This window comes from Salvelinus namaycush, chromosome 7 (assembly GCF_016432855.1).
Source record: "Salvelinus namaycush isolate Seneca chromosome 7, SaNama_1.0, whole genome shotgun sequence".
NCBI classification, from domain to species: Eukaryota; Metazoa; Chordata; class Actinopteri; order Salmoniformes; family Salmonidae; genus Salvelinus; species Salvelinus namaycush.
In genome coordinates, this window is record NC_052313.1 from 8,373,207 (window position 1) to 8,397,696 (window position 24,490).

General features: G+C 41.9%; 1 protein-coding gene across 1 annotated transcript; it reads left to right on the forward strand.

Annotated features, from left to right (window-relative positions):
* The first annotated feature begins 1,258 nt into the window (after positions 1-1,258).
* LOC120050930 (death-associated protein 1-like) lies at positions 1,259-22,259 on the forward strand. The gene is made up of 4 exons (XM_038997465.1): positions 1,259-1,453; positions 5,676-5,778; positions 13,230-13,272; positions 21,160-22,259. Exons 1-4 carry the CDS (start codon positions 1,399-1,401, stop codon positions 21,277-21,279), a joined length of 321 nt encoding a protein of 106 aa, XP_038853393.1. The 5' UTR covers positions 1,259-1,398; the 3' UTR covers positions 21,280-22,259.
* The last annotated feature ends 2,231 nt before the right edge of the window (positions 22,260-24,490 follow it).

The following is a 24,490-nucleotide window of genomic DNA, read 5'->3' on the forward strand; positions in this document are numbered from 1 at the left end:
AAACTCATTCCACGGAGGGCCGAGTGTCTGCAGGTTTTTGGTTTTTCCTTTCAATAAAGCCCTAGACAACCAGGTGTGGGGAGTTCCTAACTAATTAGTGATGTTAATTCATCAATCAAGTACAAGGGAGGAGCGAAAACCCGCAGACACTCGGCCCTCCGTGGAATGAGTTTGACACCTGTGCTCTACAGAATAAAAATATTCCAAAACATGCATCCTGTTTGCAACAAGGCACGAAAGTGAAACTGTGCAAAGCAATTACATTTTTTGTCCTGATTACAAAGTGTTATGTTTGGGGCAAATCCAATACAACACATTACTGTATAACACTCTTTATATTTTCAAGCATAGTGGTGGCTGCATCATGTTATGGGTATGCTTGTAATCATTACCTTAACAATTACAAGCAAACCCAAAACATGATGCAGTTTTTCAGGATAAAAAAGAAACGGAATGGAGCTAAGCACAGGCAAAATCCTAGAGGAAAACCTGGTTAAGTCTGCTTTCCAACAGACACTGGAATATGAATTCACCTTTCAACAGGACAATAAATCAAATCAAATCAATAACGTTAAACACAAAGCCAAATCTACACTGGAGTTGCTTACCAAGAAGACAGTGAATGTTCCTGAGTGGCAGAGTTACAGTTTTGACTTAAATCTACTTGAAAATCTATGGCAAGACCTGAAAATGGTTGTCTAGCTATGATCAACAACCAATTTGACAGAGCTTGAAGAATTTTGAAAAGAATAATGGGCAAATGTTGCACAATCCAGTTGTGGAAAACTCTTAGAGATTTACCCAGAAAGACTCCCAGCTGTAATCGTGGCCAAAGGTGCTTCTACAAAGTATTGACTCATGGGTGTGAATACTTATGTTAATTCGATATTTCTGTATTTCATTTTTTTTAATACATTTACTAAAATTTCTAAAAACATGCTTTAACTTTGTCATTATGGGGTTTTGTGTGTAGATGGGTGAGAGAAAACAAATGTTTAATCAATTTTGAATTCAGGCTATAACACAACAAAATGTGCAGTAAATCAGGGGGCATGAATACTTTCATCTACTTGGTTCTATAAAAAAGGACGGAGAGCAGTAACCTCCTTGCCTTTTGATTGATTGAGAAAGATAAGATTGCCTGCTTTTACTGTATCTATCCATGGGAAATTCTTTATTCTGGCACCAGCCGCATCCCGTACCACCCTCCCGACGTCAGACTAAACGTGACTTTCCTATTTGTCTGATATTTTCTCTGTCGTCATCACGCACAGTTGCCAAACAAGAAGCCACGTTGACGAACTGGACTGAAGTCGACTGCTGCTGTTTACCCCAGAAAAGAAAAGGAATAACAATTTAAACGAGTGTTTTCACGCTTCCGACAGACATTAGTTAGATATGTCTTCGCCGCCGAAGGAGAAAATCGAGACCAAAGGAGGACACCTCCCGGCTGGTATTGAACCTTATGTTGCTTTTTTACAACACAAGCAACATCGCTTTTTGTATTCACGGTTCAGTTGACGTATCACGGCATATGCATTAGGCCTATGTCAATAATTGCATTTGACAACGTTAGTTCGATATACCTACATTTCAAGTAGACTAACGTGTGTACTCTAACATGTGCTGCTGTTGAATAATATCGTATAGTTTAGCAATTAAATCAGTTTGTTTTCCTGTCGTTAGGTCCTCTTTCCTGGATGACGTGCCATATTGTAACGTTAGCTAAACGCCTGATCCACACCACGCCTATCGAATACGACTTAATCTTGCAAGACAATTTGATAGACGTTACCAATGCTAGATTGCCTGAGTGCCATTAAAGCTATATATTTGATTATAGCTTAGTATCGTGGAAGCTACCATTTTAAAAGTCTATGTGGGGAATCTGATAACACCTAAGGAGTACGTGGACAGAAAGTAGGGCACGATAGTATGCCATAATTGCCAGAAGACACTGACCCCTCCCATTACGCATGTTTACACTGGGCTGCACTGAGGTCAGTACGCAATTAGGAGTTACATTAACACCATGGAGCGGTGCAAGATATGGGTCGAAAAACATACCTCAAGGCAGGAATGGGATTAGCCCTTGAGCATGACTCTGTTACATTACACATGAGTCATTGGACAAAGGTGTCTTCTATATGCGGGAGTTTTAAGAGCCAGGGGAGTTTTCCTAAGAGCCGTGACTCTCTGAACATTAACACGGGTACGGTTTTGGAAGAATAAGTACCTTATCTTTTCAAAGAACAAAGGTTAAAGTGATACACCTTTTATAGGGTTAGAATTCCCACATGGCCACATTTCCATGTTACAGCGCTTGTTTACGGAAAACATATGGAAGACAGATGACCTGTGTGAATTAGGAAGACAATGTGGCCTACCTGTACTAATTAGCTATCTGCGTTTCTGAACGTCTGTGCTGTGTGTAAACGGAAGACAGACGCCACACAGCTCTGAGTAGCGCAGTGGTCTAAGGCATTGCATCTCAGTGCAAGAGGTGTCACTACAGACCCTGGTTCGATCCCGGACTGTATCACAACCGGCCGTGATCGGGAGTCCCATAGGGCGGCGCACAATTGGCCCAGCGTCGTCTGGGTTTGTCCGGGATAGGCCGTCATTGTAAAATAAAAATTTGTTCTTAAAACGTCTTACGCATGAGATCCCGTTAACGGGATCGACTTGACAACAGCCAGTGAAAGTGCAGGGCGCCAAATTCAAACGACAGAAATCTCATAATTAAAAATCCTCAAACATACAAGTATTTTACACCATTTTAAAGATAAACTTGTTGTTAATCCCACCACAGTGTCCGATTTCAAAAAGGCTTTACGACAAAAGCACACCATCTGATTATGTTAGGTCAGTACCTAGTCACAGAAAAACACAGCCATTTTTCCAGCCAAAGAGAGGAGTCACAAAAAGCAGAAATGGAGATAAAATGAATCACTGACCTTTGATGATCATCATCAGATGACACTCATAGGACTTCATGTTACACAATACATGTATGTTTTGTTCGATAAAGTTCATATTTATATCCAAAAATCTGTTTACATTGGCGCGTTATGTTAAGTAATGTTTTGCCTCCAACATCCGGTGATTATGCAGAGAGCCACATCAATTTACAGAAATACTCATAATAAACATTGATAAAAGATACAAGTATTATACATGGAACTTCAGATAAACTTCTCCTTAATGCAACCGCTATGTCAGATTTCAAAATAACTTTACGGAAAAAGCACACCATGTAATAATCTGAGTACGGCGCTCAGACACAAAAACAAGCCATACAGGTACCCGCCATGTTGTGGAGTCAACAGAAGTCAGAAATAGCATTATAAATATTCACTTACCTTTGATGATCTTCATCAGAATGCACTCTCATGAATCCCAGTTCCACAATAAATGTTTGTTTTGTTCGATGAAGTCCATAATTTATGTCCAAATACCTCCTTTTTGTTCACGCGTTTAGTTCAAAAATCCAAATTCATGACGCGCAGGCCAGACGAAAAGTCAAAAAATTCCATTACAGTCCGTATAAACATGTCAAACGATGTATAGAATCAATCTTTATGATGTTTTTAACATAAATCTTCAATAATGTTTCAACCGGAGAATTCCTTTGTCTTTAGAAACGAAAAGGTACGCAGCTACCTCTCACGGAGGCACGCCTGAGTGAGCTCATGGCACTCTGCCAGACACCTGGTTGAAACAGCTCTCATTCCCTCATCCTTAACAGTAGAAGCCTGAAACAAGGTTCTAAATACGATTGACATCTAGTGGAAGCCTTATGAAGTGCAATGGGACCAAATTTTACACTGTAAATTGGATAGGCAAAGACTTGAAAACCGACAAACCTCAGATTTCCCACTTCCTGGTTGGATTTTTTCTCATGTTTTTGCCTGTCATATGAGTTCTGTTATACTCACAGACATCATTCAAACAGTTTTAGAAACTTCAGAGTGTTTTCTATCCAAATATACTAATAATATGCATATCTTAGCTTCTGGGCCTGAGTAGCAGGCAGTTTACTCTGGGCACCTTATTCATCCAAGCTACTCAATACTGCCCCAGCCATAAGAAGTTAATTGACTTGCCTAGTTAAATAAAAAATGTGTTGTCACTGAAAAATACTGTTTACTGTTAAAACCGGTTAAATCAGTGTACAGTGTGTGTATTTTGTTTTTGTGAAATTATTTTGATGTGATATGAAAGTAGAGGGATATGTTTCTAGAACCATACTGCAATTGAGAATCAATTCACGTTTAGAGAGATTATTTGGGTTCGATTCTCAAGGGGGACCAGTACGAAAACTGTAGGCCTATGCACTCACTACTGTAAAGGCGTCCATATGCTTCCCAGCCGAAAGTGTTCGTAAGAGTTTGTGCATATATTATGACAACATTTTGTGACGTTTTGGACTTCGGCAAGGTTTTATTTTTGGTTGTTCGGGGGCACACTTTTTGTCTTGAGGCAAGCCAAAGTCCGTATCTGAAGTCTACGCCCCTTCGTCGGGGATTGATCAACAGTAGGGATTCTTCAATACATTTATTTTGTATTGATTTAACTCTTATTTTACCAGGTAAGTTGACTGAGAAAACATTTTCATTTACAGCGACGACCCGAGTCTTTATTGCCATTCAATGAGAGATGACTCACTTCCATGCAATTTGTCAAATACTGCACCAAACATCTTAGTTGGATGTAAAGTTGAGTCACTAAGATCTTCTCTGCAAAAACGTCAAAATTAATGACAGATTTACTGCGTTATCTTAGATTAATTCAGACAATTTTGAGGAAGTGTATACTGGCTACGGTGTCTCAAAATGAACAAACAGTACTATCGCTGCTTTTTCTAATTTTTCAAACAAAGGTCTTTTAAGGGAGTATGTGAGCACACTCGTTTAGGCGCCAGACGAACTGAAGCATGCTGACGCCTTAAATCGCTCTGGATTAGAGCGTCTGCTAAATGTAAAACAAATATGTATTTCAGCATGATATGAGTGCAATCACTGTCTTCATTCTGGATCACAATCTATCTACTGTATGTCCTTTATATTACACTGATTGGCCTGTCGCCCAGTTAGGCTATCTGATTATCTGTCTGTCTGTGGTTTATTTAACTGCTTTGGTGAAGGACAATTTCATTTTGCCTGAGCCTTTTTATCTACTCTGTACCCTAATGCAGCGCTTTCCAAACTCAGTCCTGGGGATGGTTTTGTCTAGAAGGGATACAGCTTTTGTCAAAATTGACTTTTCATAGCAGGTGTAGGACAATTTACGCAGCAGGTTAGGAAAATTAACGTTTTGAGTTGATACGTTGATTATTTGAAACAGCTGTGTAGTGCTAGGACAAAACACTAAATGTGCACCCTTTGGGGTCCCCAGGACCGAGTATGGGAAAGGTATCTGCTATCCGGGATCCTTGGGACGTCCCTACCCTAAACCCTTAACTTAACCATCTTAAATGTCAACTTCAATGGGGTAGGGACGTCCCAAGATAGCATGGACCGTTTGGGGGACGCTGTCCTAATGTGTGTCAACGTGCATGTGGTGTGTGTTTGTTAATATGAAACAGTTTTGGTGTTTTAATGTGCGTGTTTGTTTGTTAATGTGTAACCGTCCTAGTGTGTAGCTAATTGCGTGTGTCTGTGTGTGTGTGACAGTAAAGGCAGGGGGGATGAGGATAGTGCAGAAGCACCAGGGAGCAGCTCCACCTGAGACCCCTCCCATCGTAGACGAGGACGAGGACTTTGTGGAGGAACCTAGGTAACACACACACTAAACTTTGACCTGTGGCATCTGAACAGCATGCCAGAGTACTCTTGCTTCTTTTATTATCAATATACACACACACACACACACACACAGTCCTAATGTTTCATTTTTAGAACTGGTGAAAACATTCTACAAACAAGCAAATTACCCTCTAATTCACCAAATAACCTGTGATTGGCCGGTAGCTGTACTAGAGGAGAAAACCACCAGGTCTGATACTATCTGTTCAACAAGGTGAGGGTCACCTTGTTTTATTTAGATGGTTGTTATGGCCTACTGTTTAGTGGTTTTTCTGAACATGTGTTTGAGGCTTCATTAATGTGTTGTCTGAGGCTTCATTAATGTTGGGTAAATGCATGGTGCTTTACACCCCCGCTAAGTTCCGCTCTGCGTCTCCACTCTTGAGCAATGTCTGTTTATACAGGTGAAATATTCCCACCACACTATCTGTGTGTGTCTGTGTGCGCGCTTCTTTGTGCATACGTGCACGTGTCTGTTGAGTGTACTCTGCAAAGACAACCGAACGGTTGAACAACCTGTTGAGTTCTATGGAATCATTCAAACTCAGCTAGTCTTGTATTTTATTAGGATCCCCATTAGTTCCTGTCAAGGCAGTCACTACTCTTCCTGGGGTCCAAACAGGAACAACAAAACAATAGTCTGCATCATTAGTACAACAATACATCACACAATACATTGTGCGCTATACAAGTGTACACTGTTCCACCAATACAAGTGTACACTGTTCCACCAATACAAGTGTATGCTATAACATTTATAATATTACAACAATAGAATGTTAGTGTGTGCTGATGTCCTTAAGAGCAAACGAGATCTGTCTTTAGGTCTGGAAAAGTAAAGAGGGCAAGAGGTTTAGAGTATCGGAATGCACCCGGCAGGGTGTGCCCTCGACTGAGCCTGTCTAGAGAGGACTTCCCTATTCGGGAGTGTAGTAGTCACATGATTTCTCTTGACTGCAGTGGTCTGACCGACAACAAACTCTCTGTTTATCTTTAATACATGTATACAGTATGTACTATAATTCATTTACATTTCTATAGTACTCTGGAGGAACTTTTCTCAGAGAGATAGATATATATATATATATATATATATATATATATATACACACAGTTGAAGTCGGAAGTTTACATACACTTAGGTCGGAGTCATTAACTCGTTTTTCAACCAGTCTACACATTTCTTGTTAACAAACTATAGTTTTGGCATGTCGGTTAGGACATCTACTTTGTGCATGACACAAGTAATTTTTCCAACAATTGTTAACAGACAGATTATTCACTTACAGTGAATTATATCACAATTGCAGTGGGTCAGAAGTTTAAATACACTAAGTTGACTGTGCCTTTTAAACAGCTTGGAAAATTCCAGAAAATGATGTCATGGCTTTAGAAGCTTCTGATAGGCTAATTGACATAATTTGAAGGCCAGCGTCCCGGAGTCGCCTCTTCACTGTTGACGTTGAGACTGGTGTTTTGCGGGTACTATTTAATGAAGCTGTCAGTTGAGGACTTGTGAGGCGTCTGTTTCTCAAACTAGACACTCTAATGTACTTGTCCGCTTGCTCAGTTGTGCACCGGGGCCTTCCACTCCTCTTTCTATTCTGGTTAGAGCCAATTTGCGCTGTTCTGTGAAGGGAGTAGGACACAGCGTTGTACGAGATCTTAAGTTTCTTGTCAATTTCTTGGATGGAATAGCCTTCATTTCTCAGAACATAGATTAGACTGACGAGTTTCAGAAGAGTTATTTCTTTCTGGCCATTTGAGCCTGTAATCGAACCCACAAATGCTGATGCTCCAGATACTCATTTAGTCTAAAGAAGGCCTGTTTTATTCTTTCTTTAATCAGAACAACAGTTTTCAGCTGTGCTAATATAATTGAAAAGGGTTTTCTAATGATCAATTAGCCTTTTAAATTGATAAACTTCGATTAGCTAACACAACGTGCCATTGGAACACAGGAGTGATGGTTGTGGATAATGGGCCTCTGTACGCCTATGTAGATATTCCATAAATAAACAGCCGTTTCCAGCTACAATAGTCATTTACAACATTAAAAATGTCTGCACTGTATTTCTGATCAATTTGATGTTATTTTAATGGACCAAAATAAATGCTTTTCTTTCATAAACAAGGACATTTCTAGGTGACCCCAAACTTTTGTACGTGTGTGTGTGTGTGTGTATGGTGGTAGAGGAGGAGAGTGGTTGCTGTGTGATAGCTGAACCACAGAGAGAGGCTTACCTTCCATCCTGGCCTAAAGAGGGAGGCTGCCATAATGGCTCCGGGTTCTCTCTGGAGAGAAGAGGCGGCTGTGAATCTGCCCGTGTGAAATGCAGTAGAAATCCCTACTGATGCATGCAACTTGGCTCTTGCCCTAGTTCTGGCTCAAGCTGTCGCTCATTAAAGAGCTAGTTTAGAGTGTGTGCATGTGTGTGTCCACCTGCTCTCGACAGTGGGCAGGTGGGCTCTGTGTAGATGTGGAGCGGAGTGGCCAAGGGAATGCCTGTCACATACAATTTAGACCTCTAAGATGGATGGGAGGAGAGAGAGAGAGAGATGGACAGACTGAGAGGGGGGTAGAGAGGCTTGGTTCGCTCTCTCAGTCCAAGTAAATATTGAACTGTTGAAGCCAGTGTGGAAGTTGACAGTAAAGTCAACAGAGCGTTTTCACCATGGTCAACTCTGCTCTGCCACAAACACTTCCTGGTCTTCTGGGACCGGTTGCACCAGTTGGGTGTAAAATAAAGTTGGGCTTAAATTATTGGTCAAATGTTTTGCACAACCAAAAATATGACTAGTAGTTGCTTCATCGTTCATGAGATTTAATGATTCATAATGACGTTTGGTATGTGGCGCCTGTTACTAAGCTGTTACCATCCTCGTGGCAAAATGTACACTGTTTGTAAAGTGCGCTCTGCCCATAAAGTATACACTTCACACATCATTTTGTAAAGCATCACCACATACGTTTTCTTAACCAACTGGATGAATCAATAAATGATTACTGTGAGAATGACTATCAAGGAGTGACCAGAATATTTAAAATAAAGTAGGCTAATGCCATTGAAGGCATGTATCAAATCTTTACTTACTCCTAAAGTCATGTTTTTTTTATTTATTATGTTAATCATTTCCCAGTGTGTGGTCAGCTATAATTTCATCAGCGTTTTTGATTGGACCAGCACCATTGCGCTGATTTGATACAAGCACAGGGACTCGTGTCAATGGCAGATCTCCATTTTGATATTTATGTAAATTGAGTTGATGCTCATGATGATCTGCTCATTAGTTATTTATTGAACATTTTGTTTAACAAGACGGTTAAGAACAAATTCTTATTTACAATGACCGCTTACCAAAAGGCAAAGGCCTCCTACTGGGGCTGGGATTTAAAATAAACATGAGAGACTACATGGCTAAAGTAGATGTGGATTCGGCTATTTCAGCCACACTCGTTGCTGACATGTATAAAATTGAGCACACAGCCATGCAATCTCCAGAGATTAACATTGGCAGTAGAATGGCCCACAATGAAGAGCTCAGTGACTTTCACCGTGGCACCGTCATAGGATGGCACCTTTCCAACAAGTCAGTTCGTCAAATTGCTGCCCTGCTAGAACTTCCCCGGTCAACTGTAAGTGCTGTTATTGTGAAGTGGAAACGTCTAGGAGCAACAACGGCTCAGCCGCGAAGCGGTAGGCCACACAAGTGCACAGAACGGGACCCACAAGTGCTGAAGCGTGTAGTGCGTAAAAACGCCTGTCCTCGGTTGCAACACTCACTACCGAGTTCCAAACTGCCTCTGTCCTCGGTTACAACACTCACTACCGAGTTCCAAACTGCCTCTGTCCTCGGTTACAACACTCACTACCGAGTTCCAAACTGCCTCTGTCCTCGGTTACAACACTCACTACCGAGTTCCAAACTGCCTCTGTCCTCGGTTACAACACTCACTACCGAGTTCCAAACTGCCTCTGGAAGCAACGTCAGCACAAGTACTGTTCGTCGGGAGCTTCAGATGAAATGGGTTTGAATTGGAACGCCGACTGCGAGCCAGGCCTAATCGTCCAACATCAGTGTCCAACCTCACTAATGCTCTTGTGGCTGAATGGAAGAAAGTCCCCACAGCAATGTTCCAACATCTAATGGAAAGCCTTCCCAGAAGAGTGGAGGCTGTCATGGCAGAAAAGGGGGGACCAACTCCATATTAATACCCATGATATTGGAATGAGATGTTCGACGACCAGTTGTCCACATACTTTTAGTATATGTGGTTGTTCCACCTAGATATGTTAAGATGAATGCACTAACTGTAAGTCGCTCTGGAGAAGAGAGTGTTTAAATGACTAAAATGTAAAAACATAGTGGATCATTTTGCTCTTCACTGGTTTAGGCTAACAGTAGTTTATATCCCAGCCAAAAGCCATTGGACTTGTCTGTTAATCAATCAATGTGATGTTTCACTGAGTCGCTGTCTGTAGGCTATATTTGGTTATTTGATAAGTGGAGGTGGTTCATCTATCACTTATCAGACTCATGTAGCATGCTATAATGTAGTGTAAATCAATTATTATTATTATTTTGCTATTGACACGTATAGGCAACTCCAAAAACCTGCGGCGGTTGTGAAATATGAACACTATCCTCTGTCTCTCTAAAGATACAACTATTTCTATATCATATGTTGACGTAATAAACAGAACCAAAAAGAAGTGGGCCCCCACCCAGCCAACATCTCTCCATCCAGGGGTACAGAGTCTACATTTGGTCCATTGGGGGGAGGCAAAAGTCCACCCTACAGATCAAGGCATTATTGTGAAATATTGGAATATGGACATGCCATCTTCATTCCCAGTTACATTGTTTTTCAATTTTGTGCCAAATAGAAATTGTGTGAGCAGTAATAGGACCGAAGTGTAGTTTACATTGTTTAGGGGTTATATCAGTGGAGACCACCTCTCGCAGGGCAATAAGAGGCACCATATTTCTCTCTACTCAGCTAGGGGGCAGAAGAATCATGTCTCAACCAATTTTGGATGGAGCGAAACGCTAGTGTCTGGAATTACAATTTAAAGTTGGGTACGGCTAGTCCTATGTCTTTTGCTCTTTGTAAGTTTAATTTTATCTGGGATCGTTTACCATGTCAAATACATTTTGAAAGCACACTGTTGTATACCAATAGCCAGATGAGGTAACCATGGGTGTCTTTGAAGTACAGAAATTAAACTGTGGCAAAATATACATTTTGACAGTAGATATTCTGCCGGTTAACACTAGAACCGCTTGGCCTCGAGTGACCCCCTCAAGCTAATGAGCAGTCATGCTGACCGTGTAATTAATACATATATGCTATCACAAAAAATTATAATTTGGTTCTGTTTATAAAGGTCTTGGGTAATGTTAGAATATGAAAATATATAGATTTAAATTAACACAATAGCATTTTCATGAGTTTGTTACTGTAGGCTGTATGTAAAAAATAAATGTAAACTAAACACATTCAAGTATTCAACATTTTTATTTGTCGAGTGCCTTTTTTACAACTATGAATCAAAAAGCAACTCTGTTGGATCGCGGTAACGTTGTCTATTGACTAAAAGACAAAAAATATCCCAACCTGAGATGCACGGTCAGCAAGACGCACAATCAAATGAAAATCAGGAGCGTAAACATCATTATAAGCACCAAATGTAGTTAATAAATTGTGAAAATCAGCACAGAAGCAATAATGACATTATAATGAATGTGTCTATGACCGCAGTCAATTATTGTCTGCTAGTGCTTAATGGTGCGTCTTCACACAATGTCATCTGTTGGAGCATGTCACATAAACAACGAAAGCTGGTGAGTGAGTTGTTTTTTTGTTTTTTTTGCTTGAGATGTCGAGCCTGCTCTCTGTGATGACATTTTGTGCTGATAATCGTCCCGTAGCATTGTCACCGGCTTGTTCTATCTAAATGGTGCCCTCCCTTCCTCTCCTGTCTCAGTTTTATTTGGTGGTTGTGAAGTCGCGTTCTCGCTTTTTTTGCGCTCAGGCCTCGGAGGTGTAGGTTAAGGCTGAGGAGGAGGCTCAGGCTGAGGAGGAGGCTCAGGCTGAGGAGGAGGCTCAGGCTGAGGAGGAGGCTCAGGCTGTGGAGGAGGAGGAGGCTGAGGAGGAGGAGGAGGAGGCTCAGGCTGAGGAGGAGTAGGTTAAGGCTCAGGCTGAGGAGGAGTAGGTTAAGGCTCAGGCTGAGGAGGAGGCTCAGGCCTCGGAGGAGGCTCAGGCTGACGGGGGATTTTTTTTTTAAATGACATGCCCTCCTTAAACTGGTTATAACTTCATTTCTGTTGTGATATTAAGATTCTATCACTGACAGTGTTACATAGACTTATTTAAGAAAAGTCAAGGACTGAGGGGGGGCATGACTTGAAAAATGGCAGAGTAATAACAATGCATTTAATTTTGTAAAGTGGTTTCTTGCATCAAACACAGCAACATGTAACTTAAAGCGGGTACAGCCGCCGTGGTCACAGTAAACTAGCACTGGAAGTTGCACAGTTTGTGCTCATCAGAACTGAAAGTGGACAATGGAAATGGAGCCTGTGACCTGACTTCCTCTTTTGGACGTTACCATGGCGACACTCCATCTTAACTCCTCCTTCACATTTCTGGATTGGTTGAACAGTGCAGAAGTTTTTTATTATTATTTGTATTCTTTTTTGGGGTCAAGACCAGTAGTTTTAGGCTTTTCTTTTATGCTTGCTACATTAGGTTAGTCAGTCGTTAACTTCTTGACAAGGTCGCGGGTGTTGTACCATGGATGCTAGCTACAATATGTAGACTACCTTAAGTGTGTATGCTACTTTATGTCTCCCTGTAGCCCTGCCCAAACTTCCAGAGGTAGTGGCCGAGGACAGCATTTTACCTCCTGTAATAGTTCTGCTGTTAAACTAGACCGGACTCGTTTCTCATGTCAAGGTCCATGTCCACCTCGGAATGATCCCGCTTATTCTCTCTCATTCCTTCCCTCTCAACTCAACCCTTTTCCTCTCTCTCCCTGCTCCAAAGGTGTGTTCTCACCCCTCCCCCCTATCTGCTGTTTGAGTTGCAGTGTAGATCCAGACCAGGATTAATGTTAGTCATTTAGCAGGTTGGCAGGCAGGTCCACAGTACTGTGGCTAAGCTCAGGGCTCTCTTTTCTCTCTCTCCCTCTGGAGTCATACTAGGCCAGGATGTTCCTTTCCTTATAACACACTGTTCAATGGGATCAAACAGAAGTGATTTCTGTTCCTGTCTTTGTAACATCCTGAAAGTCGATGGTCAGTGGTTTTGATATTGACACTGACATTTCATCTCAACAAAATGTTATTTTGTCCCGTCAGTGTTGCCATGGAGACAGTCAGTCTGTTTTTATAATCTCTCTCTCTGTCTCTTTCTAGCCCACCAAAGCCCACTGTGGTCGTTTCAGGAGTGGTTACAAAGGTAAGTTGTCTCTCTCACACACACACACACACACACACCTACCTTAGCCCACCCCATTCCACATACGCCATACTGACCCCCCCTAGCTAAGCTCACCCCCCTGTGGTTCCTACTGACCATCTGTACCTTTTTAATCCTCTATCTGTCTGTGTTATTACACCTGCAGGCTGCGACAGGCTCTTTAGCTCTACCCCCAGTCTTTCCATGTATCCCCCAACACGCCTGCAGGCCCTTTACCTCTCTGGTTCTACCCCCAGTCTTTCCATGTATCCCCCAACACGCCTGCAGGCCCTTTACCTCTCTGGTTCTACCCCCAGTCTTTCCATGTATCCCCCAACACGCCTGCAGGCCCTTTACCTCTCTGGCTCTACCCCCAGTCTTTCCATGTATCCCCCAACACGCCTTAAGGCTGCGACAGGCCTTAAATAAAGCCTGGTGAACCAGGGGGCAGCTGTTCACATGACTTTATATTCTCCCACTGAGATGACCTTGGAGAGAGGAGCTACATCTCCCTGATAAAGCCTTACTGCCTCAGTTCTATCTGTTGAGGTTTGGTGAACTAGGGGTTAACACTGTCTAAATTCCACTCAATTATATTGCATTCCTATGGAGAGAGATCTCTCTCTCAAACCCTAACTTTCTCTCTTTCTTCCTGCTTTACTGTCTTTTCTGGTTGCCAGCGATTTTAATTCTGCATCATTAAAGTGTAAATATGTAACTTTTTGGGCGACCCGAACAAATGCACATAGAAGTGCGAGTTATAGATCTATCATTCTCATTGAAAGCAAGTCTAAGAAGCGTTAGATCTGTTCTATATGCGCTATTTCTATTTTTCCCGTGCTTTTGTCTTTTACTTTCGGTTTTGTACACCAGCTTCAAACAGCTGGAACAATATTTTTGCTTTGGGAAAATATATTTCACAGCTGTTTAGATGGTATAATGAATCTCTACACTATACTGAACAGAAATATGAATGCAACATGTAAAGTGTTGGTCCCATGTTTCATGAGCTGAAATAAAATATCCCAGAACTTTTCCATAAACACAAAAAGCTTATTTCTCAGAAATGTTGTGCCCAAATGTGTTTACTTCCCTGTTAGTGAGCATTTCTCCTTTGCCAAGATAATCCATCCACCTGACAGGTGTGGCATATCAAGAAGCTGATCAAACGGCATGATCATTACACAGGTGCACCTTGTGGTGGGGACAATAAGAGGCCACACTAAAATGTGCAGTTTTGTCACACAACACAATGCCACAGATGTCTCAAGTTTGTGCAATTGGCATGCTGACTGTAGAAATTTTCACCAGAGCTGTTGCCAGATAATTGAATGTTAATTTATGTACCATAAGCTGCCTCAAATTACATTTTAGAGAATTTGGCAGTATGTCCAACCGACCTCACAACCGCAGACCACATGTACCACGCCAGCCCAGGACCTCCATTTCCGGCTTCTGATACCAGCCACCCGGATAGCTGATGAAACTGAAGAATTATTGCACAAACAGTCAGAAACCGTCTCAGGGAAGCTCGTTGTCCTCACCAGGGCCTTGACCTGAATGCAGTTGGGTGTCGTAATTGACTTCAGTGGGGAAATGCTCACCTTGTGCTCTTCACGGATGAATCCCGGTTTGAACTGTACCGGGCAGCTGGCAGACAGCTTGGATGGCGTCGTGTGGGCGAGCGGTTTGCTGATGTCAACGTTGTAAACGGTGTGCTCCATGGTGGAGGTTGGGTTATGGTATGGGCAGGCATAAGATTTCACACAATTCCTGGAAGCTGAAAATGTTCCAGTTCTTCCATGGCCTGCATACTCACCAGACATGTCACCCTTTGAGTATGTTTGGGATGCTCTGAATCGATGTGTACAACAGTGGTGTGTTCTAGTTCCCTCCAATATCCAGCAACTTCGCACAGCCATTGTAGGTAACATTACCTCCGCCACACTCATCCTCAACACAGGGGTGTGTGCTTAGTCCTGCAGCCCCATCCACGTCGATGGGGTTGCAGTGAAGCGGGTCAAGAGCTCCAAGTTCCTCAGTGTCCACATCATTAAGGACTTAAAATGGTCCACACACGCGCCTCTTCCCCCTCAGGAGGTTGAAAAGATTTGGCACTACAGAGGGTGGTGCGGACAGCCCAGTACATGGGGCTGAGCTTTCCGCCATCCAGGACCTCTATATCAGGCGGTGTGAAATGGAGGCCCGGAAGATCTCAAGCCACCCAAGCCATAAACTGTTCTCACTGCTTCCGCACGGTACCGGTGCTTCAAGTCTTACACCAACAGGCTACTAAACAGCTTCTGTTCCCAAGCCATAAAGCTAACTGAATAGCTAACTGAATAGCTAACTGAATAGCTAACTGAATAGCTAACTGAATAGCTAACTGAATAGCTAACTGAATAGCTAACTGAATAGCTAACTGAATAGCTAACTGAATAGCTAGATGGACTATCTGAGTTGACCCTTGTATTTAATTTTATTCTATGGACACTGACACTCCAACACACACACTTCATAATTTGCTCACACACACACAATATGCACATACAGTGCCTTCAGAAAGTATTCATACCCCTTGACTTTTTCAAAATGTTGTTACAGCCTGAATTTAAAAGGGATTCAATTGAGATTGTGTTCACTGGCCTACACACAATACTCATAATACTCAATGTCAAAGTGGAATGATGTTTTTACAAATTAATAAAAAAAATTAAAAGCTGAAATGTCTTGAGTCAAAGTATTCAACCCCTTTGCTTAACAAAGTCATAAGTTACATGGACTCACTCTGTGTACAATAATAGTGTTTCACATGATTTTTGAATGACAAGCTCCTCGCTGTACCCTACACATACTTTTGGCCATGTCGTGCAATTGTATGTGGACACCCCTTCAAATGTGTGGATTAGGCTATTTCAGCCAAACCTGTTGCTGACAAGTTGTTAAAATCGAGCACACAGCCATGCAATCTCCATAGATAAATATTGGCAGTCGAATGGCCCGTACTGAAGAGCTCAGTGACTTCCAACGTGGCACCATCATAGGATACCACTTTTCCAATAAGTCAGCTTGTCGAATTTCTGCACTTCTAGAGCTGCCCCGGTCAAAGTGCTGCTGTAGTGAAGTGGAAACGTCTAGGAGCAACAACGGCTCAGCTGAGAAGTGGTTGGCCACACAAGCTCACAGAACAGGACCGCCGAGTGCCGTAGCGCATAAAAATTGTCTGTCCTTGGTTGCAACACTCACTAAAAAGTTCCAAACTGACTCTGTAGGAAACGTCAGCACAAGAACTGTTCGCCGGGAGCTTCATGAAATGGGTTTCCATGGCCGAGCAGCTGCACACAAGCCTAAGATCAGCATGCACAATGCCAAGCGTCGGCTGGAGTGGTGTAAAGCTCGCCGCCATTGGATTCTAGAGCAGTGGAAATGCGTGATGGAGTGATGGATCACGCTTCACCATCTGGCAGTCCGACGGACTAATCTGGGTTTGTCGGATGCCAGGAGAACGCTACCTGGCTGAAGGCATAGTGCCAACTAAAGTCTGGTGGAGGAGGAATAATGGTCTGGGGCTGTTTTTTCATGGTTCCGGCCCCTTAGTTCCAGTGAAGGGAAATCTTAACGCTACAGGATACAATTACATTCTAGAAGATTCTGTGCTTCCACCTTTGTTGCAACAGTTTGGGGAAGGCCCTTTTTTTGTTCAGCATAATGGCCCAGTGCACAATGCGAAGACCATACAGAAATGGTTTGTCGATCGGTGTGGAAGAACTTGACTGGCTTGCACAGAGCCCTAATCTCAACTCGATCGAACACCTTTGGGATGAATTGGAACGCCGACGGTGAGCCAGGCCTAATCGCCCAACATCACTAATGCTCTTGAAGCTGAATGGAAGCAATGTTGCAACATCTAGTGGAAATTCTTCCCAGGAGAGTGGAGGCTGTTATAGCAGCAAAGGGGGGACCAACTCCATATTAATGCCCATGATTTTGGAATGATATGTTCGAGCATAATACTTTTGGCCATGTACAATTATCTGTAAGGTCTGTCAGTCGCGCAGTGATTTTCAAACACAGATTCAACTACACAGGTCAGGGAGGTTTTGCAAAGAAGTGCACCTATTGGTAGATGGGTAAAATTAATACTTTTAATCTTGACGTTATTAATTACATTTTGGATGGGGTATCAATACACCCAGTCACTACAAAGATACAGGCGTCCTTCCTAACTCCGTTGCCGGAGAGGAAGGAAACCGCTCAGGGATTTCATCATGAGGCCAATGGTTACTTTAAAACAGTTACGGAGTTTAATGGCTGTGTTAGGAGAAAATTGAGGATGGATCAACAACATTGTAGTTACTCCACAATACTAACTAAATGAAAAGAAGCCCGTACAGAATATAAATATTGTAAAACGTGCATCTTGTTTGCAATAAGGCTATAGTAAAACTGCAAAAAATGTCCTGAATACAAAGTGTTATGTTTGAGGAAAATCCAACACTACACTGAGTGCCACTTCATATTTTCAGGTATGGTGGTGGCTGCATCATGTTATGGGTATGCTTGTCATTGGCAAGGACTATGAAGCTTTTTTTTTTAGGCTAAAAAGAAATGGAATTAAGCTAAGCACAGGCAAAATCCTAAAGGAAAACATGGTTCAGTCTGCTTTCCAACAGACAACGGGAGACAAATGCACCTTTCAGCAGGACAGTAACCTAAAACACTAGGCCAAATATACACTGGAGTTGCTTACCAAGATGATATTGAATGCTCCTGAGTGGCCTAATTACAGTTTTGACTACAGTTTCAGGAAACTAGGTGTATGTCGCAGGTCACTACTTCACAAGAGGGCCATTTGAATGTAAACTTTTTTTCTTTTTTATTATCAAAATGCCACAGAAAAAGCCAGCAACCTTCCGGTTAGCCATGGTTGGCTGAGATAATGAGTGGGCTGGACATGCTGAGAGATGAGTTAGGATTGGTCTGCCATATAGCACGCTTCTGTATATTTGAGCTGGTCAGTATGTGAAGGTAATCCTGTCTAATGTGGCATTTTTTAAAGATTTATCGCGTAGTAGAACTGCATAAGTGTTGCTCTCCACTTTCTGGAGGACCGAGTTTTGAAATCAGTGGAATTAGAGTATGATAGCTAAGGAGATGGAGAAAATACCTGTCTCCGGATTACATCTTCAAACTAAGGGAAACCATGGCATTCATGTCAGGGAGAAGCGTCCATCCATGACGTATATAGGTAAGATAGTCTAGCTAGCTACGTTTTCAGATTTTACATGTTTCTAATTGAGTCATTTTCATTTCAAGTTAAAATGTACTGTTCGCTAGCTAGCTAACATTACGTGTAAGATCTTATTTGTATCTGAGCCATTTGCTTTGCTAGTCATACCCTAATGTTAGCTAGCTGACATTGAACCTAGTTGGTTAGCGACACCTGTTGAATATGGCCAGTGTCAGTAAACGTTGGCAAAAAAGCGTAAGTTGTTGCCAGCAGCACAGTTAGTCACCAACGCTCTGTATAACAAAAAAACAGCCTAACCAACTCTGTTAGGGTGAGTAAAATGGTCAGTGAGCTGTTCTCATTTGTGTCTGGAAGTAGATAGCCAACGTTAGCCAGCTAGCTTGAGTGCCTGACTGTTAGTACAGAACGCTCGGATCAACCCTTAAAGAGATGGGTGGGGCTAAAGCTTAAGAGGGTGTGAACGATGCTGAATGGGTGTAGACAAAGCTCTCCAGTAGGTACCAAAGCATTCAAAGGGGTTACAAGTTTATCAACTTTCAAAGCAGAATTACTTTCCCATTGTTCCTCAAATGCAGTGTATGAAATACCATTTTGTAGCTCTGTCTGCTTTTATCCAATGTAAATAAATCAACTTGCAAACAATTCTAAAAAACATATTTTCACTTTGTCAGTATGGGTTTTTGTGTTGATGGGTGGGGTTTTTTGGGGGGGGAACCCATTTTGAGTTCAGGCTGTAACAACATAATTTACACTGACTCTGCACACCCACTCACATACAATTATCATATACGCTTCTGCTACTCTGTTTATCATATATCCTAATGCCTAGTCACCTTACCCTATACATATCTACCTCTATCACTACAGTATCCCTGTCACCTTAACCCTATACATATCTACCTCTATCACTACAGTATCCCTGTCACCTTACCCTATACATATCTACCTCTATCACTACAGTATCCCTGCACATTGTGAATATGGTACTGGAACTGACTGACCCTGTATATAGTATGTTTACTTGTGTTTTTATTTGTTGTGTTTTTGTTTTACGTTATTTCTAGTGCTACATTGAATATTGATTATTGCATTGTTGAGTTTAGAGAAGCAAGAAAGCCATTTCACTGTACTTGTGAATGTAGCATTTCAACTTGAAACTCTATCAAACTCCTAGATGTATCCCCATCCTAGTTTGACCCTAATCGAGTGTGTGTTTTTTCCAGAGGTTTATATAGATGATGTAACCTTCCATCTGGTCTCCCTACTGCATCATAATATGAATCCATCCATGCATAAATGTATTTATGTTTACAAAAAAAATATGACCTATAATTTACAATATGAGGGAACTAGTTTTCCGTCCAATTGTTGGAATGGTGTGGGCGTACCCCAACAACAGAATGGTGTGGGCGTACCCCGACAACAGAATGGTGTGGGCGTACCCCGACAACAGAATGGTGTGGGCGTACCCCGACAACAGAATGGTGTGGGCGTACCCCGACAACAGAATGGTGTGGGCGTACCCCGACAACAGAATGGTGTGGGCGTACCCCGACAACAGAATGGTGTGGGCGTACCCCGACAACAGAATGGTGTGGGCGTACCCCGACAACAGAATGGTGTGGGCGTACCCCGACAACGGAATGGTGTGGGCGTACCCCGACAACGGAATGGTGTGGGCGTATACCGGTCATAAAAAATATTCATGCGAGTAGACTGCTGATTGGCCAGGTCATCCTCTCTTTGAGGGAGAAGTTGGAGGTGGGGTTTTTAACGTTTTTGTTTATATCCAAAGCTTTGGCCACAAACGAATATAGGATGAGTCAACAACATTATTTGGGTATGAGTTAACAGAATATGGACTTTTTAAAAGTGAGATTTTCACTGGACATTTACTTTATGACTTTCCGGGAATGAAACACAACAGACCGTCAGCACAGATTTCCCTATAGAGTTCAGACTACATACTAGTTCCTTTTTATCGTACCATAAGAGGGTTCAGAGTGATGAGATGCCCAGATGTAGGTCTCCTAACCTGGGTAACGAGGTCTGTCACCTCCCTGGCTTCTAGATCTAATATATCAGCTGTCTGAATTGTTTTCAATAGGAGTTATGGTCATAAACTGCAACCGTTATCTGACCAAAAGAGATGGCCTTCATGAACATTACAAAACACAGACATGGCACCTACAACACTGCAGTTTTGCCTGTCCTGTGTGTGTGTGTGTGTGTGTGTGTGTGTGTGTGTGTGTGTGTGTGTGTGTGTGTGTGCTCTATAGCCTCAGATATTCTGATTTCACTACTGTAACAACACAACTCTTATCTATAGCCTTGTTTACACTTGCAGTTTTTGAAGTGACTCAAATAAAAATGCATATCTGACTCGAATCTGTTCTTTTACCTATACATACAAGTGATAGTGCTCCTCCATGTAGTTTCTAAGGCCAGTGTCATGTAAACAGTATCTATAGGGCTCTGAATAAATGGTCTGGAATCAGATTGAGGAAAATATGTGGTAAAAAAAATGCATTTCAAAGAATTCTGAGATACTGTGTAAGTTTCTGTAACACAGCTGTACTAAGTGTCTGTGTTCTGTAACACAGCTGTACTAACTGTCTGTGTGGTTCTGTTCCCAGGGTGATAAGGACTTCACCCCTGCAGCGGCCCAGGTAGCTCACCAGAAGCCCCAGCCGTCTATCACCAAGATGCCCCAGAACCAGCACCTCACTCAGCACATTCACCAGCCCCGCAAGTGAGGCTACCGCCAAGCTTACCCTCCCTCCACTAACTCTGCTACAACTGGCCTCACAAGTAATCACCACAAACACAGATCTACGATCAGTTTTGTGTTTACCCCGTCCAATGCTTAAGTAAAGATTTGAGGAAGGGAAGCTGATCCTAGATCTGTGCCTAAGGGAAAGCCAACGCAATGTGATCAATGGACCACAGCAGCCTACCGACCAACCCAACAACCAATCATAAGCCAGAGATGAGCTCAAGCTCCTGCCTTCCCGCCACAACTGTCCTCACAGACCATAGTAGCCAGAAAGCAGCTTCTTAAGCCTGCAACCCACCAATTATGTGCCAGAAAGCAAAGTGAAAGAAACGGTGTGGAACCACAGAAACAGAAATCAACCAATCAAAGAACTACAGAAACCCAATCAAGCATGCACCCAATCTTCATATGTGCTCAGGTTACCAGGGCAACCCTTGTTAAGCATTCCATATGATTCCATTTCCTCTTTGTTCTTAACTTTCTATGAACTAAGAACCTGTCATCATAGAAAATGATAGAGGCCTCTAGTTGCGTAAAGGCAGCCTTTGCATGGGCAGCGAAATTAAGGCCTTCCACCATTTTAATGTAGTCAATCGAGTGGGACATCCAACTTCATTGGCTGATCCCTCCTGGTGAACCTGTTGGAGTCATGTCCAACCTGGTCATCAGGAGGGATCAGCCAATCGTGACGTAGAAGAAAACTGACAACTTCAAAATTGAGATTAGGGTTGAGGTGCTATAATGGCACAGATACAAGATGAGTCTCTATGGTTGTCATAGACCGCAAATACACACCATCCCGTTTATGCCAGGTGTTGTTCATGTCAACTATAATTTCAGACTTTATTTAATCAAGAAGGATTTTTAGTTTATAAAGTGTAAAAAAATATATTAAAAAATCCTTAGTCTGTGAATGGACTTAGGTGTGGTTGTCATAATAAATAAAGATTTAACTTTAAAGTCATTGTTTTATGTCTTCAATGTTACTGGGTAATTATGTCATTTTGTATTGTCTGTGAACAAATGTTGTGTATTAACCTTAGTGACCTGCATATATAGTACCAGTCAAAAGTTTGGACACACCTACTCATTCAAGAGTTTTTCTTTATATTTACTATTTTCTACATTGTAGAATAATAGTGAAGACATCAATACTATGAAATAATACACATGTAATTATACAAAAAGTGTTTAAAAAATATTTTTTATATTTCAGATTTTTCAAAGTACCCACCCTTTGCCTTGAAAGCTTTGCACACTCTTGACATTCTCTCAACCAGCTTCATAAGGAAATCACCTGGAATGCTTTTCCAACAGTCTTAAAGGAGCTCCCACATATGTTGAGCACTTTTTGGCTGCTTTTCCTTCACTTGTGGTCCAACTCATCCCAAATCTCAATTGGGTTGAGGTTGGGTGATTTATGGAGGCCAGGTCATCTGATGCAGCACTCCATCACTCTCCTTGGTCAAATAGCTCTTACACAGCCTGGAGGTGTGTTTTGGGTCATTGTCCTGTTGAAAAACAAATAAGCGCAAACCAGACGGTATGGCGTATCGCTGCAGAATGCTATGGTAGCCATGCTGGTTAAGTAAATAAATCAGACTGTCACCAGCAAAGCACCATCACACCACCTCCTCCAGGGGGCGGCAGAGTAGCCTAGTGGTTAGAGCATTGGACTAGTAACCGAAAGGTTGCAAGTTCGAATCCCCGAGCTGGCAAGGTACAAATCTGTCGTTCTGCCCCTGTTCCTAGGCCGTCATTGAAAATAAGAATTTGTTCTCAACCTCTCTTGGGTATGTGAGACGTTAGCGTCCCACCTCTTCAACAGCCAGTGAAACTGCTGGGCGCCAAATTCAAATACAGAAATACTCATTATAAAAATTCAGAAAACAAAACATATTTTACATAGGTTTAAAGATTAACTTCTTATGAATCCAACCACAGTGTCAGATTTTAAAAATGCTTTACGGCGAAAGCATACCTTGCGATTATTTGACATAACCCACTAGACAAATCATTACAAACAGTAGCCAGCCAAGTAGAACAGTTACACAAGTCAGAAATAGAGATAAAATTAATCCCTTACCTTTGATGATCTTCATATGGTTGCACTCAGCAGACATTAATTTACTCAATAAATGTTCCTTTTGTTCGATAAAGTCTCTTTATATCCAAAAACCTCAGTTTTGTTCGCATGTTTTCTTCAGTAATCCACAGGCTCAAACGCAGTCAAAACAGGAAGACAAAAAAAATCTAAATTGTATCCGTAAAGTTCATAGAAACATGTCAAACGATGTTTATATTCAATCCTCAGGTTGTTTTTAGCCTAAATAATCGATAATATTTCAACCGGATAATAATGTCGTCAATTTAAAAGGTAAACAAGAAACGCACTCTCTCCGTCTCGCGCATGAAAAAGCTCTGTGACACTTTAGGGTCCACTCATTCAGACTGCTCATTTTTCAGAATACAAGCCTGAAACAATTTCTAAAGACTGTTGACATCTAGTGGAAGGCATAGGAACTGCAATTTGAGTCCTAATTCAATGGATACTGTAATGGCATTAAATAGAAAACTACAACAAAAACAAAAAAACTACTTCCTGAATGGATTTTTCTCAGGTTTTCGCCTGCCAAATCAGTTCTGTTATACTCAGACACTATTTTAATATATAATATATGCATATCATATCTTCTGGGCCTGAGAAGCAGGCAGTTTAATTTGGGCATGCATTTCATCCAAAATTCAGAATGCTGCCCCCTACCCTAGAGAAGTTAACTAACCTGCCTAGTTAAATAAATGTAAAATAAAAGAAATAAATGCTTCACGGTGGGAACCACACATGCAGAGATCATCCATTCACCTACTCTGCGTCTCACAAAGACACGGCGGTTGGAACCAAAAAGCTCAGATTTGGACTCATCAGACCAAAGGACAGATTTCCACTGGTCTAATGTCCATTGCTCGTGTTTCTTGGCCCAAGCAAGTCTCTTCTGCTTATTGGTGTCCTTTAGGAGTGGTTTCTTTTCAGCAATTTGACCATGAAGGCCTGATTCAGTCTCCTCTGAACAGTTGATGTTGAGATGTTTACTTGAACTCTGTGAAGCATTTATTTGGGCTGCAATTTCTGAGGCTGGTAATTTTAATGAACGTATCCTCTGCAGCAGAGGTAACTCTGGGTCTTCCTTTGG

Bases quoted from the DNA above. Each gene is read 5' to 3' on its own strand.
- LOC120050930 (XM_038997465.1), top strand. From the start codon at position 1,399: ATGTCTTCGCCGCCGAAGGAGAAAATCGAGACCAAAGGAGGACACCTC. The intron at 1,454-5,675 runs GTATTGAACCTT...TGTGTGTGACAG, and splicing joins AGGAGGACACCTCCCGGCTG to TAAAGGCAGGGGGGATGAGG. The intron at 5,779-13,229 runs GTAACACACACA...GTCTCTTTCTAG, and splicing joins GACTTTGTGGAGGAACCTAG to CCCACCAAAGCCCACTGTGG.